The 20,957-nt window shown below is 40.8% G+C and overlaps 1 protein-coding gene across 2 annotated transcripts in view; it reads left to right on the top strand.

Annotated features, from left to right (window-relative positions):
* The window catches only part of tbc1d22a (TBC1 domain family, member 22a), a 169,345-nt gene extending 149,688 nt beyond the window's left edge, over positions 1-19,657 (top strand). Inside the window, exon 14 of one of the 2 annotated variants that reach the window (XM_059325631.1) lies at positions 14,815-19,657. In XM_059325631.1, coding sequence (XP_059181614.1) covers positions 14,815-14,943 — 129 coding nt within the window. In that variant the 3' untranslated portion in view covers positions 14,944-19,657. The remainder of the gene's footprint in view (positions 1-14,814) is intronic. The other variant, XM_059325630.1, reaches the window with a different exon arrangement.
* Positions 19,658-20,957: the final 1,300 nt, after the last annotated feature.

Genomic DNA, 20,957 nt, shown 5'->3' with positions numbered 1-20,957 from the left:
TCACTGACAACTAAAGTTCACTTTAAAGCTAACTTGCGTGGGCATGTACGCTGAATTATTGTGGCATACGGTTTTGATGACCAAAGCTGCTTGGAAAGTCTGTAGTGATCAGTCATGGCGTGGCATTGGATAGACATTAAGTGAGTGAGTGTGTGCTAAAATATGTGCACAAACTCAGTTGTTTATTAGCTGTACAACTGTGACGGTTGGTGCTCTGCTGATCAATGTGTGCGAGCACAAGTTTGCCATTGCCAGGAGTCTCCTCGAAGCATTTATCAGCTCAAAGCAATCGTGTGTGGGATGATTAGCTCGCCCGTCTGAGTGTCATTACCGACATTATCATTGACTGAGGTTCATCCACAATACAGAGGGAAATAGAGATAGGAAGAGTCGGGAGTTTTATGGCTTTTTTGCCCTAAGATAACATAATAACAGTAGTTGCTCCGTCAGCCCATAAGCCAACTGCATGCCCCCCTGCTCAACTCAGTAAAGACACAAAAATGCCAAATAAACAGCAATATCGACCCACTTGTAAGGAATAAACAGACTGCAGCAGCAGCAGGAGCAGGGAGGAATAGATTTTTAAAAAGAAGAGAAAAAAGGAGATTTGAGGAATGGGCCGGGTCACTAACTGAGACATAAATATTGAATTTTAGATTTAAATGCTCTTATCTGCAGTCAAAGCAAGAACTGAAGCATTTCTGCTCTTGTTTTTTTTTTTTTTATTCCAAGGATCATGAACTCTTGATTAGGGTGGCATTAACCTTTCTGAACTTGGCAGTGGGTGATGGCTCGAGTAATACAGATAAGGCACTATTTTACTTTTTGGTGATTTTAGTATGTTAAAGTTCAGAGGGCCTCTTCATGCTGAAGTGCACATTTAACTGTTCATATTGGCAATTTTTTCTGAGTCAGCACAGAGGTTATGTTTTGTTGTCATTGTCATTTTGACAAGGATGTACAATTATATCATTACCTATTAGTGGCTCTCATAATTGACATTAATGACATCGCTTTTTTATTGATAAAAAGCTTATAGATTATGCCACTTTAAGGGTGTGGATAGAAAGATGGACAGCAAACACCAACTGTGTAGTCTTTTTCATGTCAACACCACAATGCCTAAACACAATGAACAGAAAAGAGGTGATATCAATCTGCATCAATCCTGTTTTTTCACTTTATTAATCATCGCCATTACAATTCTGGTTTATTTTAAAGAAACTCCGGCCATTCATCAACTGTAAAATGTCACCATTGTCACACTTTGCTGTTCCGAGAGTATGGAGCTCTGAATAAGTGAACAGAATATTGCAACAGCGCTCTGAGTCACTATTTACTAACCAACAGAGCCTACCAATGTGATGGCTGTTGCCAGCTAGACAGCGAGGTCATGCAAATGATGACTACAAAATAGCTTATTAATATGCACATGCCACCACCTGGACAGGGGAATTAACTACTTAAACTTACAAAAGATTGCCCCACAGCTTTCTAATCTGTCAAAATTATAGGAAAGCCTTCAGTTTTTCCCATCATTGGCAAATAAAATCAGTCAGTGACCCAAAATATTAGCAGTTATCAGAGTGGTTCCCAAACTTTTCAATAAAAAACAGTTCTAAGTCTCTGGCCACCCAACAACAACAACACACTGGGGTCTCTCTAGAGGAAGGCCTTCTTGTCTTTCTTATGGTAGTTCATCTGCTTTATGTCTACCTGGCAGTCCTTTTACAAACTTGCCCATGTCTTGCTAGCAGTGCAGAACCTTGCATTATTTATGTTTAGCCTTGCCCACCACCCTGTTTATAATTCTAAGCCCCCCGCCGGGGTCCCGCCCCCCAGTTTGTGAACCATTGAGTTACCGCAAACCTCTGGATATAAAGCAGAAATGCATTGCAGTGAATAGACTCATAAATTTCTGATGTGGTTTTGCATGTTTAAATCCGTGTAAAACCAAAGTTTTTGCCAGATTTTAGGAGGGAGTGGTTGAGCAGAAGGGCCAGATGGTTAAATATTGACTGCTCTTGAACTTTGAAGTTGTACGTGCTGAAAAGTGAAACTGCTCAAGCAGAGTGAAATATCACCGTACAATGCTTCAATACACAGAGGAAGCACAGACAACTGTTTTAGTACTTAGATTGCTCCTGGCTGCATTTTTTCCAGAGGTTATGAACTTGTCATTGGGCTGGCACTGACTGCTACACAATGGGTGCAAGGCTCAAGCCTGCTGACTGGGAACGTGACCTGCAGAGTAAAGAAATCCAAGTTATTTTTCTCATTGAAGAATATCTGTTGACGCTTTTATTTTTTGGTTTTAATTAAAACCATTAAAATACATCATTCTGTCAGGTGTCATAAGGGTTGGAGTACCCAAATGATAACCTCAACACTAACACCCACGCTTGTGTTTTCATGCGTACTGAAAGCTTTCAACCAATCTGTTTTCCATTCTCATTCACACTCCCACTGTATTTAAATCACCAAAGGTTGTACCCACATCCCACATGTCCTCTTATCTTTTTCCCTTTTATAGAGGACATTGTAGGACTTTATGAATTAGTTTGGTTTACACAATTATGGACTGATGTTGACCTACTGCACATTAATCACGTTAGAAATACATGAAAGTCAATGAGACAATTGTTTATTTACACATTCATCTTCTCCAGTACTTTTTAGGGGCTGCATGAAATTGACTAAAATTGACTAAAGCCATGTCTGTGATTGCATAAGTCATTATATTTCATTACTAACTGCTTTCTCCCACCACTCTGAGGGCACTATGCCAGTGGAGACACTTTGGTTTTATAAAATGCTCGTTTTGCATCTATTTCAGCAACATTTGGCAGGTCAACCACGTCTCCACAGTGCCTGAGTTTCTTGTATTTGAACTTTAGTCTTTTGTTCATGCTGAGGTTGAAGATAGGCTGTGTAAATCCTGTTCCGAACCCGCCTGCCAAAACAGATCCAACATCCTTTCCATGGATATCGTACAACATATACATTATACACAGTATTATAAGGAAAGCTGAGCGGAATCACTTGTAGGTAAGTTGAGGATTTATGTGTGACTGCTGAGTGCTTTCACAACCTGAAAACCCTGTAGTAGAACAATGAAATACATTTTTACTCAATGGCAACTAGATGTGGCTTAGTACTGTAAAAAAAGTCTCCACAGTCTCCTTCTTTTAATGTACCATAGACAGCTTAAACCACCTCTTTGCCCCAGGTACAAAAAGAAAACTCCTCTAGAGACAGCTGTTGACATTTCCAAGACAAAAGACAGGTGAGGTGTGAATGTGTGTCTCTGTTTTCTATCCTTTTAAAACTGAATCTGACACACCTGCACAGTACAGCTCCCTTGAATGGTCCATTACTACAACAATGGAATCCATTTTTACTGCATGAATAATGTGGTAGTGCTGTGTCAACTGTGGCATAGTATTGTACTGGTAAAGTAAATAAAGTAAATGTGTTTATTGACAGGCTGTAGTCAACTAAAGAAAATCTTGGTCGATTTAACTATATCTTCTCTGGAAATCTGCATATTTTCTCTAGATTACTTAAAATAGTCACAAATTAAACTAAAATAGTGCACTGAGCACACTTTACCAGGTAGTTTTTCTGCAGCCTTTTTCTGGAGGCCAGTACATATTCTTTTCCTTTCCAATGGGAGCGTTGCATCTTTAACCTCTGCTACAAAGGCCAGCACAAAATGAGTCACTGAGCATCTGTTCTGAGCTTAGCTCTACACGTTGTTGTTGGGTTTTTTTGGGGGTGATTGAAGGCTTTGTGTAATAACAGTTGGACAGGTCAGCTGGACAATAAATGTAGGGACAGTGGGGTTGGAACTTCTTGCAGGAAACATGTTACCAAATTCCCTGCAGAATTGCTCCAACCAGCATCCATGTAGTCAGCTGTTACACCAAACTCCTGGGCAGTTGGGGGTAAGTGCTTGTGCATCCTTTATATTTTGCACTGACTTGCTGGCTGTGTTTAGCCACAGAAGTAGCGGCCCCACCATCTCTGACATTATGCCCTAACAGGTGGAATGCTGCGGCTCTGATGCGCTGCAATGGTGCACCATTCTCGCAGCAGGGTGCTACCACCGTATTAATCCGCTGAGCTATTTACCTGCCAACTTTTTTTACAAGACAACTTGGCTTTGCCATCCTATGTCAGCCCTTACCTCCCCATGCTACTGTGCCCCACTCCTACATTAGCACCCACTGTTTGCCAGAGTGCCCATTTTGTGTAATTATACAAACTACAGCAAGCTAATGGCCCTGACAGAGCCGTGCCTAGGCCCATTACACCTCAGGGTGCTGCAAAACACCATTACCACCACCAGAAGCCTGGAGTGTTTGAGCACGTAGGTGACAGTCTGTGTGTGAGCAACCACATCTGTATGTGTGCGCTCATGTAGACGTTTTGGCTGAAGGAGGTCTGAAGTAGAATGAAACATGTCAAAGAAGCACAGCAGTCACTACGGACAATTGCCTTTTTTAGCCACAAAAGTGTGTCTGTTGGTAATTTTGCGAGTCCCACACCTGTCATCTCTACCCCATTAATTTCTCCGGGGTTTTTTCTGCTCGCCGTGGGGAGCTGCAGTTGACGCCGCAGGCAGGACGGCGAGGCACCTCGCAGGACATGGGGCACTCATTGTACTCACTTCACTTAGCACCATCTCATTCTGCCAGACTATTTGGTTCAAAGGAAGAGTGGGCTTTAATTGTGTGTTTTATCTACGTCTTTGTGTGTGTGTGTGTGTGTGTGTGTGTGTGTGTGTGTGTGTGTGTGTGTGTGTGTGTGTGTGTGTGCTGGAGTTCAGCAGCAGCCAGCATTACCGCCAATGGCTTCAGTCACCATGTTAATAGTATTTGGAGCAATATTTCTCTCAGACTCCATTTGAGGCTTCAGCATTTATAACTAATAGTCGTGTGTAACTCGCATGCATACATAGCAGTTTCATCCAGCTCACTGCGTGCAATTCTGCTTTCCTGGCAGAGACACATCTTTCAGAACGAGGTGTCTTCATGTTTATCAGCCCTACTTTGCCTCAGGTTATTATGTGGCTTTTGTTTTTACTTACTCCACACCTACGCTCAGTTCCCACCGAGTGAATCAGCAGCTCTTCTCATTCACCAAGGTGGAAGAATTTCCAGCGAGCATGAGCGGCTTTACAAATGTGAAGTGGAGATGAGGACAGAGCTTATTAAATCAGCTCACCTCGGCGAAATGCAGGTTAAAACAATAACTACACAGATCGTAAATACATTTCACTTGACAGTTGCCTTGGCTTTCTGCGTAACCATTATGTTACACCATTCACTTTTTGAAGAAGGAGCCTGAGCACTGACTATTGACAATCTGCTTTCCCCTCACCATCAATAGCCATTAACCACTTTAAGCCTTGCCAAGCGTAGGAGATGGAGAGCTAATTGCTTTCCTTTTGTAGCATACTGTATACAGTATTGCTGGATCAATGTGTTTGTTAGTATTGTGGGATAAATGGTTCTTCATGCCTGAATGACAACACACCCCACACACACATACCAAGGCCTTTACCTTCAATTTACTGTATTATCTCTTTCACTGACACGCACGGTAACAACCATGCACCTCTCTACTACCCGCAAAAACAAGCTAAACATACATTGAATTTCATGGATTGCACATGTTCCCTTTTTCCCACATACTCATTCACACAGACACTCGTGGCCTCTCAGTGTGGAGTGTTGCCACCTGTGTGGAGTGGAGTGAGTGCGGCGTTCCCCCCTGACAGCGAGATGTATGCAATTAAACCGTATTAAAGTCATTAGCCCAACAGAAGTGATAGCCAGCAGATGGTTACCACGCAGAAATATGCTCCTAATGAAGCTCCTCAGTCACTATGGGTGTGTACTTGTGTGGCGAACGATGCGTGAGTGCACTTGTGTCCATGTGGTGTGTGTTTGTTTGGGTGTGTTGCCTAACACTCAAAACAGGACTTGATTAGACGGTAGTTGGTGCTTCTCCTGTAGTATAGCAATTAGTGCCTCTTATTGATTTATAAAGATATGGTCGCACATGGTGAAGCTTCCTCCCATTACTTATCCATCTATATTTTGTGGAGGCTATAATAGGATTTTTTTTCACAAGAGGTCTGGCTTTAAGGGCAACACCTATGGTTTGTTTTCTATGGTATGAATCAGTTATTGACTTTGCATATTTTTCCCCTTGGTTTTGTTTCTTTCACACAGAAAAATCCAAGCGAGCAAAACAAGCATGTGAGATTGTTCACTCAGCTTATTGGTCAGATGTGTCTGGGGCGGGAGCAAGAAAGTAAATACAGGGAGGGTTTTTTGATCTCAACAAGTGCATTATTCTGTGCCATATGGTTATAACTGTTGTAATTATCTGTGTAATAAACTAGGCAAAACTATACCAGCAGAAATCCGAATGCAATTCGAGGAAATACTATACTGCTTCACATTTCACAGCTAGCTGATACTGCTAATATACAAGCTGCTTTATTATGGATCACTGCAGTTCCGAACAAACCTGCCCTGCGACGCTACGCTTACCTCAAACCTCCTCAGGAAGTCATGGGGCTTTCAAACGCAGGTTTGACACCCTACTGTGCGGCAAAGAAACATATGTTTCATTCAATTTAGTGTGGATTGGTGTTAAAATGGTAAAGGTTGTCGATAAGTTGTTTTTTTAGCAAAATGAATGGTTTATGGGTGACTGTAACACAACTTTACCACATCCCCAAATGCAAAGCACACCTGGCTACAGGAACTGCTCAAACCTGTAGAGAACACGTGGTAGTTGGGTCGGATCACATTCCCACCACAAATAAACCGATCCAGAGTTTGTTCAGAACCAGACCAAGACCAGATTCTTTTAAGATTCTTGGTGTGATTGATTTGGTTAGCCCCAGAGTGCCATAACTGTGTTCACATCTGGCAAATTAATTGAACAAAGGGGGATAATGTACCAGAGCCTGATTTAAACTGATACTAAAACGTGCATGGCTGGAAGCAACATGCTGTTGGGGGTAGCTAGCGTTAGCTGTCTCTCAGGTGCAGATATTTATTTTTTTGTTCTTTTTCACAACAAGGAATTTAAATTTAAGCATAACTTTAGGAATCACATTACTGTTGCTTCCATAAAACCAACAATTTAAAACCCCTCAATTTAATGAGTGAAACATTAAATTAGTTTTTGTATTAAATAAACTTTCATTATTGAACATAACTCAGCGGGAGAGCAAACAGTTTTTTGAGCACAGTTAAAATGTTGAACTTGAAAAGCTGGAATATGGATTGAAACCAAAAAAGTCTTTAAATAGAAAACATGATGTGAATGTTAAAAATGAGAACTTTTTTTTTTTTTTCAAAAAACATTTTGAACTTTATAACACATTGGTGTTACTGGAAATGTTTGGAGTCCAAAACAACCCTATGCAACCAACACTGTGATCTAACTCTACTAATAGTGTTAGACTAATAATATTAGTGTAGCCTAATCTTTATCAGCAACTGTTTAAAAATACCAGGTTCAAACAGAATGAATGGGCATGCAAAAAATCAGCAGTGCAGAATTCAAATGTTTATTTACGATTCATAAGTCAACATCGATATAGTTCTATTAAGACGACTCTTTTGGTCTTGCGATGCTCCTCTGCACATATTAATTTCACTACAAGTCATGTGCAGCCAGCATACATTGTTGTTATTCCATAGGGAAGCTTCGGTGTTTTTTCCTAAAGAGCCTGGGGCAGTGAAGTACAGCAGGGGAGCTGCACGGTGTCTAGCCCCAGGCATCCAGGGCCACCGGGGCGATGCACAGAAAACCCACTATACACACTGCTGCATAAAAACATTGCATACATACACATGAAGAGCACTTTTAAGTCTGACTGACACAGGAACTACATGTGGTTGAAGTAGTTGTAGTCTTAGCAGTTCTTTGATGGCTCCTTCTTTTTTTTCTTTATCTTCTACTTAATGAAATATTTATTTGTATTCAGCTTGATGCTCCTGACAGATGTTCAGTATGACATCTGCAGTTTTTATTTGGTAACGTCTGATTGTTTTAACGTGAGCAGACATAACTTAATCACAAGTACACAACGCACGGATCCCGCTCGCGCTGACACGCCGTCCTTTAGCTGTGAGCAACGTGGTCGGATTTGGGATGCGTGTGTGTGTGAACGGGAGAGCGGGTGAGTGATGAAAGGGGGGGGGGGGGCGCTGATAGTGATGCCCTGTTGAATACAGATGAGAGAAAAGGCAAGCTGCATTCTGATCAGGCTGCGCTCTCTCTTTCCTCCGCTCTCCAGCCCTCGCAGTGAACATACTTCAGAGGAGTGCATCCCTCTGAACCGAGGGGGGTGTTATTAGGTCAGGCTTTCAAAGTCAAGGTCATGGTCTCCTTCTAATATCACGGTTTTATAAACTGTAGAATTAACAAGCAGCTGGATTTCCATGATGGTGACATGGATCTGTATTTTCGAGGGAATCTGATCATCCTGTTTTATGTTTGCCGATACTAGCGGCTGAATTTGTTAGCATTTTTAGCAGCACTCCCTGGCCGTCTGTGAATTTTTACAAAACTCCATCTGGGTTTTAACACATTTTCAAGGGCTCACAGAAGTCAGTCGACAAAATAATCAGCAGCTTCTCCTTCAGTTATAAGAGGAACAAATTTCAAAATGTAGTACATGTCAAAAGAGAGATTCACCTTTTAATTTATTCAAAAGGCAGAGATGAAACATAGCCTCAGCCCTAATCTGTAAAATCTGGCTTGGATGGCAGCAAAGCTTAATTAGTTGAAGAAAACTTGTACTTTTCCACCCTCCCTCGGAATACAAATGCTTTTTGTTGAAAAGTCATCAGGGTCGTCTCACCGGCTCATTAAAAACGTGCGAGAAGGGAAAAAATTAATGGAGCCAAACACCATCAATTTAATACGTAGGAGGGTAAAATAATACAAAGTGCCTCGCTGTAGTGAATATACCCACTTAAAGTTTTGTGTAGTTTGACTTTCTCAGCAGTTGTAGAAAGATGAGGGTGGAATATGCATAGAAATTTAAAAGCACTTCGACACACTTATTTAATAGAGGTAAAGTAAAATTCATTACCAATTCATTCAAAAAAGTTTTCGTAACAAGGTCCTTTCAGATGGCAGCAAACTGCTCAGGAGTCAGATGAGTGTCGACACCAGAAGACCCAACATGATTCGTCCTCCGATGTGATTATCAACACCCTGATTGGTTGTAAACCCTGTTGTCACGGCAATGATTTCAGCCTTGATGATGAAAAGCTCCTGAGACGCTGATCCATAGCACACACACACAGAATCAGTCCGTCTCACCGCTAACCAGTCTCATTCGCCTTCCAGAGAGAGGCATTAGTTGGTGAGATTGAACTTGTGTATGTGTGTGTGTTGCTGTTGTCGGTCTTCTCACTTCCATAGTAATGTACAGAACAAGAATCTGGGGAAAGGCTTGAGCTCCACTGAATTGTACTTGACACTTTATTCTTTCTTTCCTGAGTTTTTTCCCCCCATCAAACCCGCACCTGCCTCTTTATCTTTCTGTCTCTTTTTCTCTCACAGCTGTTATTAAACCACTTTGACTGAGTTAATAACATCTGTGTCACACTCAGACACAGGAAGAGGCAGAAAGCAAGTGTAACTTTGCCTGTCTGCCACACTAGCATTACCCCAAAGGGTGTACTTTGTGGCATGCCAAATGCAACTGCATCTTGTAGTGACACTTTGTGCTGTAGTTGCATTTAGATGGTTACCTCCGCCAAGAAAGTTACATTTGTGGGTGGGTTCAGTTGTCTTTCTGTCAGCAGGATTAAGGCAAAACTAGTGGAGCAATTTGGTGGAAGGGTGAAGCATGTGCCAAGGAAGAACCCATTCAATTTTGGAGCGGATGCGAATCAGGCGGCGGGTAGACAAATCATTTTTCACATTTGTTAACGTTCAACATAAGTCATTCGTGCTGCATTCATGCATTCTAAAACAATGAGTTCCCAATCATGATTTATGGCTCACCTGATCCATTTGGTTTGAATTAACTCTCACACAAATACTGTAAACTGTTGTTTTAAATGATATGTTATGGCCAAGTTTTCATGAAACTTGGTGGGAGAGTGAAGTGCTGGAGTGGATCCAAATCAGGGGGCAGATACACATTATTATTTTTCACTTTGGTTACTAGTGCAACATAGGGCATTTGTGCTACATATTTAATGAATCATTCGATCCGTTTGGTTTGCTCTTCATTCTCATGAAAATACTGGAAACTGTTGTTTAAATGCTCTGAGCAGTAAAATACAACAAATCGTCTTTACCATGTGCATTTTTTTTTCATTACGACTTAAAGTTCATTCAGCAACAGGGTTGAAAGAACAAATTCCCAACTGGGGAATGGAACTATCCAAGTAGCATGTGAATTGGCCTTGGAGTGCCACAGGGACCCCATTCATACCAGTTATGAACATGTGATCTCTATATGTATATCTTACAATAAAAAAAAAAAATAATAATAATAATAATAACTTGAATTTATATAGCGCCTTTTAACCCTTTATCAGGCGAATAACTATATTTGGTAACTTCAGTGGATATCAAAATGGGGTCCCCATGTCTCTCTGTGAGGTCTTAGAACCACATGGATTTGTAATATTTAGAGAAAAAAATGTTGCAAATTTACAAGAGTAAAGTGGCAAATGTACAAGAAAAAAAGTGGCAGATTTAAGAGATTTAAAGTGGCAAATCTGCACGAAAAGTTGCAGATTTACAAGAAAAAAGTTTAAAAAAGCAACTTTTCACGTAAATCTGCCACTTTAATCTCGTAAACTTTTTTCTCAAAATATCACCCCCCTCCCCCAGCTCCGTATGTTTTTTTTACATATTCTGGCAGTATGTAATATCCTCCAATAATCTCTAGGGTTGAAATTTGGAATTTGCAAGTATTTCAATGAGTGCCCTATTAAGGGTTAAGAAACCCAAGGATGCTTTGCAATACAATGCAATACAGTACTGTAGGCATGACTAAAAAATTGGGAACTGATGACGGGTTAAGTGAGTCCAAAAGCCTTTATGAAGAGATGGTGCTTGAAAAGCTTTTTGAAAATGTCCAGGGAGGCAGCATTTCCGTTTTTTGGCCGGGAGAGAGTTCCAGAGGGTGGGAGCTGCAGAGCTGAAGGCACGAGCCCCAAAAGTTTTTAGTTTAGTCCAGGGGGTGATGAGCAGACCTGTGTCAGAGGATATCAGGTTTGGGGATGGTGTGTAGGGGTGGAGGAGGTCAGTGAGATATGGAGGGGCGAGGTCGTGGAGGGATTTGTAGGTCAGGAGGAGGAGTTTGTATTCAATGTGTGATTTAACCGGGAGCCACTGAAGGTGGATGAGGGTGGGGGTGACAGGGCCTGGACCGGGAGGGAACTCCGGCGGCGGAGTTTTGAACGTATTGGAGCCTGTTCAGGGATTTGGTTGGGACCCGTCACCCCTGACAGGACTCCGTTCAGTGGCGGTTCTACACAGGGGCCTCCAGGGGCCACTGCCCCTGTGAAGAAGCCTTTGGCCCCTGCTGTGGCCCCTGTGTCAAATTAATAATAAAATGAACAATTTATAACAATGAACAATGGAACAATTCTAACCTTTTTTTTGTTCAAACAATATCTCATTGTAAAAAAAAGGAACACAGAATGTGTACATTGTATAACTCATTGGAGTCTTATAGGGCTATTTTGTCCATTTTTGAATCCTTTTCATGTCTTTACATGTCTTTGTAAGTCATTTTGTGTCTTTTTTTGGTCATTTGTGTCTGTTGTTGTGTCTTTTTTAGTTTTTTTTTGTCTTTTTTGTCATTGGTGTCATTTATGTGTCTTTTTGTGTGTGTCTGTTTTAGTTATTTTGTTTCTTTTTTGTCATTTTTATGTCTTCTGTGGGTTTTTTTTGGTTATTCTGTCTTCTCATTTTGTGTCTTTTTTGGTCATTTTGTTTCTTTTTTGGTCATTTTGTGTCTTTTTCAAGACATTCAAAGATTTTGAATGCTTAAATATCACCTTTGTCATTTTTTCATGTGCTAATGTGCCCCTCTGATTAAACACTGGCCCCTCCTTGGCCCCCACAGTAAAATTGGTCTAGAACCGCCACTGACTCCGTTGCAGTAGTCCAGGTGGGAGGTGATGGAGGCATGTATTAGGGTTTCTGGTACGGAGTCAGAGAGAGAGAGTCGGAGTCTGGAGATGTTTTTTAGGTGGAAAAAAGCAAAGAAATAATAACAATAATTGATCATTGATGATAGGCCTCTGCAGCTGGTGTTATTCAGCGTTCTCTACGTCGTCCTTATTTAAAGTTCCAGGATGGGACTAGACCAATAAAGACCTGAGGCTGGAATAGTTTTTCACCGTCAATGAACAAACTGTAAATCTGTTACAGGCGAGCGGAGGAGAAATGTGTTCCATAAAATACATTCAAATGTTGCCATTTTTACAGCACCCTATGCAATATTTCCTTCCAAATATACATAGCTCAATATCCGATTTATCTCAGTATGCAAATGATATAAATTATAAAGGGATGCTGCTATATATTCTTCTGGTGGTTCCTGTGCTGATTGAGAGGTCTTTGGGTTTGATTGAGATACCAGAAAGACAAGAGAATTAGGTAATCTTTCAATTTGTTGGTTGAATTTTGTTTCCTGATTGTATTTACACCTAGCTGTGATTAGATCACAGTTCCAGCCACATCACTGCCAGATGCTGCCTGGCTGATTGTAATGCCTTCCAGATTGGCATGCCTTTTTACTTGCCTGGATAAAATATCCAGTGAAATATAATTTGAGTGTATCTGCCCCATGATATCAGATCCACTCCAAATTTTAATATGTTCTTCCTTGGCAGTCATGGTAGACCCTTCCACCAAGCATCTTCCACAAACATCAGAGAAATATGACGTATGGCTGTCACAATTTCTCATGGCCCAATGTGACACATTCAAGTCTTGTTTTGTACGACCGACTGGAAAATTCATGTGAACAACCCCTCAAGTTGGCAAAAATATGGATACACAAATACTGGAAACAACGATCTGAGCACTAAAATACAGTTTTATACAGTAGTATAACACAATCTTTGTAGCATCTATTTTGTTATGAAGCAAACTGGCCTGGCGAGGTCTCCATTCTAGTTCTCTTACATGGGATCAATCTCCACAGGGCACGTAACGGCAGTGTAGTGAACCAGCCGTTTACACGCAAGATCACGAGAACACGCAATAATCCTGAACATACGGGAGACCGCGAGATCCTGTGATAAACTGTGTGTACAAAGGAAACAACAACAACAAACAACTTACTTTGCTTCTCCGACTGGCCATCCTTTCTTATTAAAAGAATGTGTTATGTCATAAATAATTGTATTAGGGCTGGGCGATATATCAACGTAAAATATAGATATTTTTCTAAATGTGATATGGAATTGGACCATTTTGCATATTTTGATATAGCTAAAATTTTCACTGTGATCCTTTTATTTAAGATGTGCACTTTTTGGAGTTTTGATTTTAAAAAAGGTACTCCTGTTGTTATACAGTACATTATTATACAGTTTGTTCACTTAAATAAACAGTTTCAATTAAACTACTTGTGACATGTCATATTTGGCTTTGACTTCGACTGAACATTTGCTCACACTTTACTATAAAAATATCGGGATAAATATTGCATATCGATATTCAGCCTAAATATATCGGGTTATGACTTTTGGTCCATATTAATTGCTGATCTGGTGCCCCGGTCATAACGTAATGTTGATGTGAAGTTGTTTTAGGCTACATGAACTGCGTATTGTGTTTTATTTTGAAAGGGGGCGGAAGCATATTACATTGATTCTGTGTTGGATTTCCTGTCTGGTGCAATCTGCTCTCTTGAGCTTCATGCGGTTTAGCAACGTGTCACATCAAAAAAAGTGCTACGGATTGATGTCGCTGCAGAGCAGAGAGCCGGGGCTGGGACGCTGCTGAGACGTTACGTGGCAGGCCCGGTGGGGATGGTCTCATAAATGGAGTGGCATCGATCAGCTCCAGTGATTGCGGCGCAGCCGCTACTCGGCTGGTGGAAAGGCTTTAGACCACATGTGTCAAACTGATCCAGGAAAGGGCCAAGTGGGTGCAAGTTTTCATTCCAACCAAGCAGGAGCACACATGACTCCACCCATCTAATCACCTGGGCTGTCTTCACTCGTTTGATTTGTCGTATCAGGTGTGCTCTTGCTAGGTTGGAACAAAAACCTGCAGCCACTTGGCCCTTTCCTGGATCAGTTTGACACATGTGAAAGCACATGTGTCAAACTGATCCAGGAAGTGAAGACAGCCCAGGTGATTAGATTGGTGGAGTCATGTGTGCTCCTGCTTGGTTGGAATGAAAACTTGCACCCACTTGGCCCTTTCCTGGATCAGTTTGACATCCCTGCTTTAGACTGTGGCTCAGTTGGTAGAGTGGTATCCCACTAATCGGAAGGTTGTTGGGCAAGATACTGAACCCAAAAAGGCTCCCGATGCTGCGTTCATCCGTGTGTGAATTAATTCCCAATGGTGGCAGGTGGCACCGTTTAGGATAGCCTCTGCCACCCGTATGAATGTGTGTGTGAACGGGTGAATGAGCGCATCTGTGGTGTAAAGCACTTATCGATATCGACTTATCGATAAAAGCGATATATAAGTGCAGTCTATTTGCCATTTACATTTTCCTTTCCATGCAGTTTTATGCTCTCTTTTCTCTAATCCATTTGTTTTCTTTTTTCCCCACAGGGCCTGATGATCCTCCTGCAGAACCTCCCCACAATGCACTGGGGCAACGAGGAAGTGAGCGTACTGCTGGCTGAAGCCTACAGGTTGAAGTTTGCCTTTGCTGACGCGCCCAACCACTACAAGAGATGATAAGCGTGGCTCTGTGCAGCGGCTCCCCTTCTCCTCCCGTTCTTCCTCCTCCTCCTCTTATTCCTCCTTTTCCTTCCCTGCAGTCGTCTACTGAACTTCGAGGCCTCTATTCCGACAGGGAAGGACCTCCTTTTTTTTTTTTTTTTCTTAACCTCCCTTTCCTATATCGCCCAATGGGCCTTTCAGCTACTAAGAGATTTGAATCAGCCAATGACTGGGAGGACATGCGGTGTAGCATTTTAACATGTTGATGTGGAGCCTTTTTTTAAATTATTTTTCTCTGACCAGCTCTGAAATGTGCACTCCAGTTCAGTCCACCCTCTTCATCATTGAAGAACACAACTTTTTTTTTTTGTTGTGCAACCTCAGGCCTGATGCAGGACCATGAGCTCAGCACCGCCGGGAGTGTAGCCTGGCTCAGAATTTTTTTTTCTGAATAGATCAAATACCATGGCAATACTTTGTTTTGTTTTTTTGTTTCCTGAGGCCAAAATGTGACCTTTTTTTCAGTTCGCAAAGACAAAGAAAGATGGCAAAAGGGCACTGCACTAGATGGTTTACATATCTGAGTGTGCTCTCTTAGTCACAACACCACCTAAAGGAACATGACCTCTCCTGTTGTTGTTTTTTTCTCCTACTGCGTGCCAGGAGGGACACAGTGTGTTTGCCTTCAACACACTAGGACTATACAGAGAGAGAGATTGTCAGTCTGTGAGGGAAACATGTCTCCCTCCTTCTACAAACCACACACATCAACTCAACCCACCCCTTTATCCTGTCCTCCCACACACACACTGCAACGTCACAGTGTTTGAGCGCAAGACGAACACTCGCAAGAGTCTTGAAAACGACTTCACAGAAAGCCATTTGGAGGAAGGAAGCTACTTATTCCCACTTAACCTGCTTATATATATGAAGGGCAATGTCTCATCTATGAACCACCCCTCCTCTCTGAACCCAGGACTACCTCAGAACACACATGTAGTGAGAAGTAGAAATCCACACATGCATTTGCGCGTTAAATTGTGAACACATCAGTGCGGGGTCAAAAATTGAGTTCAGAAATGGAATCATTGTCATGGAAGTTTGAAAAAAAAGTGCTTCTTCACAGGGTTGTTTTTGAAGTGAAGATCCAAATGAACAATTTTGCCTTAATTAAGATACATACTGTCTTTGTTTACTCTTCCTCTCCTTCTGTCTTCGGGGCCCTGTTTTCATGGACGCACAAAAAATGTGGCGTGCAACGTTCCAATATGTCGTCCGTTGGTTTGGTGTAGGCGGAAAGAGTTTTTGATGTTTTGCTGGGAAAAGGCTTCAGGAGTCACCCGTTGACTCCAACAGCAAGCACACGTGTAAAGTAAATGTGCATCAGTTACTGATTTAGTCCACATAAAGCAAAACACTTTGATTACGTGCTCTCCAAACACTAGTTCCACCTCAGAAATTCAACTTTAATTCAAGTTATTGAAAACCAACTGCGCTGAGCCCAACTTTACTCAGTGATTTTTATTAACATGTCATCCACAAGGCCTTCATTGTCACCTCACTTTAATAAATATATAAGAGCAGCAGGTGCACAGGCTTTTTGGAGCCTCTGTTAGGTCTGGGCGATATGATGATGTACAGTCATGGAAAAAAATATTAGACCACCCTTGTTTTCTTCAATTTTTTTGTTCATTTTAATGACTTGTACAACTAAAGGTACATTTGTTTGGACAAATATAATGACAACAACAAAAATAGCTCAGAAAAGTTTCATTTAAGAGCTGATATCTAGACATTTTCCATGGTTTTCTTGGTCATGATTTTGGTGATCGGGTGTCACAATTCTCCAAATTCACGACAAAATTGGACTTTGAAATTTAAAAAAAATTCAGCACTATATGCTTTATGACATATAGTCTAAGATCAACATATTATTTGTTTTATGCCCTGAGAACTGTCATTTACATTTTCAAAGGCCAAGGCCAACTCGAATGAGCAGCTTGTCTTGTAAATAGCAGTTCCACCTTAAAGGGCAGTCCACCTTAAGTGAGCCTGGGCTTAAGTTGCTGCTGTCACTTTAATCAAGAATCAAGACATCGAAACAAATCGCCAGCCCTGTTTTTGGTTTTAGTGATTGAAATTGAAAGCTAATTTTGATCGATTTTTGATGTAGTATTAAAATCATGACCTTTCGAGTCAAAACAACATAAATATGTAGATCATATAGATTCTACTATATCTTTTCTATTGCAGTGTCGAACAAATTAACTGTGTTATGGCAATATTTACATCATCTGGGCAACACTTGACGTTCTCCTGGCACGTGGGTGCACTGTTTTGCTAACATAGGTTAATAAATATACCAAATCAGACTTCACCATGTGCTTTTAATATATAACTTATTTATTTACAGACTTATCGGAAAACATGCTATATCATGATATCTTTATCGAGAAATTAAATTATTATTATCGGTACATCAGATTTTGGCCATATCGCCCAGCCCTAGCCTCTATAATTAAAGAAGTTAAAGAAGAATTACACGTTTGATCCATCACTTTTCTAATTAGATCATGTTTAACTAACACCAATCCTGTTCCTATATCCTCCATGTTCTCATAAAAACCCACAGGTAATCAGGGTGTAGCTGAGGCCCCATTGTCATTCATTGCCTGTTCTAGCAAAAATGAGTTATTTTTTTAAAATGTATTTTTAATTTCAGGGACAGAAACTTTTGCTGTAAATAAAATCACAATGGAGTAGAGCAGAGTCATGGCTTTAAATGTCGTAATATATGACCGGCTTAACAGATAATAACCATGAAACTCACCCTTTAATGTAAAATAGTTCTGCAGAAGGTGCATTGAATCAGAAGCTTGTTCTCATTATTCCACATGACGTACAGTAGCTTTGTCGTTGTCTTGTCTGTGCTGCTCTGTTCATATAGAGCACATGGGAAGTCTTATCCAAAGCCAGTAGCATCATATTGGTGTAATGTTGGGAGGAGGGGGGCGGGGATAATCAGACATTCATGACATAACACAAAGCTGTTAACGTCTGGAGCCTCCTGTCGCGACTCCGCCAGGATCCATTATTGTCACCCCAGCCCTCAAAGACGGTGTGCGTAGGTGTGTGAAGGGGAGATGGAAGCAGAGGGGGACGGGGGTTTGTGTTGCTTTTGTAACTTTCAGCGCTTTTTCTGTGAGAGCTGTCAGTCTTTGATCACACTTGGGATCTTTTTTACACAATCTGCACCAGTTTCACAAGCCCCTCATCTCCCATGCTCTCTGACAAGGAAAAACTGCACTTAATTTAAAAGTCTATAGCCTTTTTTTCCCTCCCCCTCTCTCTTTCTTTCTCTCTCTCTCTCTCTCTCTCTCTCTCTCTCTCTCTCTCTCTCTCTCTCTCTCTCTCTCTCTTTTTGTATGAGATTTATTCTTTCAATCAGCATTTTAAAGATTTTTCTTTCTCATTTTTTGGCTTTTATTTTTTTATGCCGTTTACATGACAAGCCTATTAAGTTGTGCCTGAACTCTGGAGACATGAGACAACATCTTAGTTATGTTTTTTGACCTCAAATGAACTTGAAAGGTTTTTAGATTTCTGAAAGCAATAGTATGACATTTTGAATTTGCTGTGAAGAGACAGATTTTTCTTTTTTTTCTGCACATCTATTTTTATCCACCAACGTGAACTGTTTAATAACACTCTGGGCATTTTAATAGTTCAAACTTGACGATTGATGGTTCCCCTGGACAGCGATTGTAACTAGGAACAGCAGGCCTGTCAAGATTTGGATTTCTCCACAATTTTTTATCCTTTCCAAACCAAAAACACAGCTCTAGCTTACTAGCCTAAAGTTACCTTCACATCATTAGCTACCTACATTAGTCTCTGCGGTTGTAGGATATATATCAAGATGGGTTGCTTAAGGCAACAAATAATGTTGGAGGTTGACAGCTACTACACTCTATCTGAATGTGTGTGTGGGTCATGGGTAGCAAATCATTAGAGTATCTCTAATTTTGCTGTAATGTCATATGCAGTAATTCTACCTTAACGAGAAGTAACTGCCTCCTTAGTGGAAAGAGATGGTTTGATAAACAAACATTTACAGGCTACCAATCTCAAATTAGCCTGCTGTAACCCACTGTCTACACACACACACACACACACACACACACACACACGTCTCCATGGTGATGAAGGCCTAGGTGGCTGGAGCCCGTTTTCTATTAGCCCACACACACAGACACACACACACACACACACACACACACACACACACACACACAGAAGAGCTTCAAACATTCTTTGGCGCATCTTCAGGAGGATATCCTTAAGTAACATTTTCAGCTGCTTTCATTTTTTTCCCCTCTCGCTCTACTTCACCAGACATGAAAATATGTTTATGAAACCCAAACCGAAAAAAACCGAATCCCTCCCCTCATGTCTTTTGCCTCTTGAGTACTCAGAAAGAATCTAATAATACTAGAGCGTGTGGGTGACAGGAGTTGTGGTTCTTGAATTTAAAAATGTGTACAGAGAAGATTTTGAAACAAAAATCTGTAAATAGAAAGTGTAAATAAATCCTATATATGACAAAATTGCTTTGAATGAGACGTCGTGTTGTGTTTGTGTTTTCTTCGAGTCTGTGAATATTTACTAAGTAAATATTACAGTTCAGTCGAGTCATGTTATGATGTGTTTCAGTGATCTGTCCCCCAGTGAGCCTGAAGTTCTTTAAAGCAACTACAAGAAACTTCTATTTGCTGGTAACTTTGGCGCCCCCTGTGGACAAAAACAGCACTGTTACCATGAGCACCGCCGCCTCGTGTCCTAAAGATCCTCATCTGGCTAGCACATATTTTTCTCTTTTGAACAGATGTTTGCAGGCTGATAGAAGTGAGGTAATGTATCTATTTCTGAATATGTAAGATTAATTAACTGTAATATGATTATGGTAAAACAAACTGATGTAAAACCATGTCTCATAATTAGGGTTGCGACAATGATATTTTCATGGTATGTTCACCTCAGGAAATATAATTATTTCACTGTATCACACTATACAGTTATTATGTTATGAGTTACAATGGCCCTTTAAGAATGAAAACAAACACTTTATAAATATACTTCCATCAAAAAAAATTAAAGTTTGAATTATAATAAAGTCTATGTTTTCAATACCTTAGCTAAGTAAAGGTCCACTGTATGTTAACCCATTCATTTTTATACCACAGCACACCATGATACTGATATATTGCTGCAACCCGACTTGCAATGTATTTTATAATTTATATAAGACATATTACGTAACTGTCCAGGAGGATGAGGGCCACTTTTGTGTTAATTTTGAATCTTTTTAAATCCCACAAGTCTCTCTGACTGTTCAATGACTGACCAAGGTTGTTCTTCAGTCAATTCTTTTCTTTTTCTCTTTGTTGATCCTGCACCAGTTTCAGCCATAAGCACAAAATATAACATAAAAAAAACATTTTTCTTTTCGCTGGCTAACTCACTGCCAAATTTTGCCTGAGAAAATGTAAATATTGGCTCTTCAAGTTTGCGTTCTGTAAATCATTTATTGATAAAGCCAGAATTCTCTCTGACGGTCTTGTTTGCTTATGTAGGTCATATAGAAGCATGGCTTTTTAACTGAGGCTGTTTCATATCCAGTTTAAACCTCCTTTTATTTTCTTTAAACATGATGTAAATGCAGGTTTGTGTCTGCGCATGCATTAGCAAGCGCAGGAAGCGGGCCGCGGCTGAAAGCTGTGTTAATGTGCCACATGTAGCTAATTGTATCTGCTGTATTCACACAGCGTTCCCGTATACACAGTGTAACAGGTAAACACTCCTCGTCTGATCCCTCTAGAGGAAATGGCAGCACTGGCTCGGTTAATGAGACTTTGTTTCTCAGTGTTTGTGTGTTCCAGAGGACGGAAAGGAGAGGAGAAGACTGAAGATGGAGATCCAGGCTGCATTCACTTGCAAATGAGAGTACATACGTGTGTGTGTGTGTGTGT

Source organism: Centropristis striata, chromosome 22 (assembly GCF_030273125.1).
Source record: "Centropristis striata isolate RG_2023a ecotype Rhode Island chromosome 22, C.striata_1.0, whole genome shotgun sequence".
NCBI lineage: Eukaryota > Metazoa > Chordata > Actinopteri > Perciformes > Serranidae > Centropristis > Centropristis striata.
The sequence above is the reverse complement of the archived record's forward strand: the minus strand, read 5'-3'. Positions and strand labels throughout refer to the sequence as shown.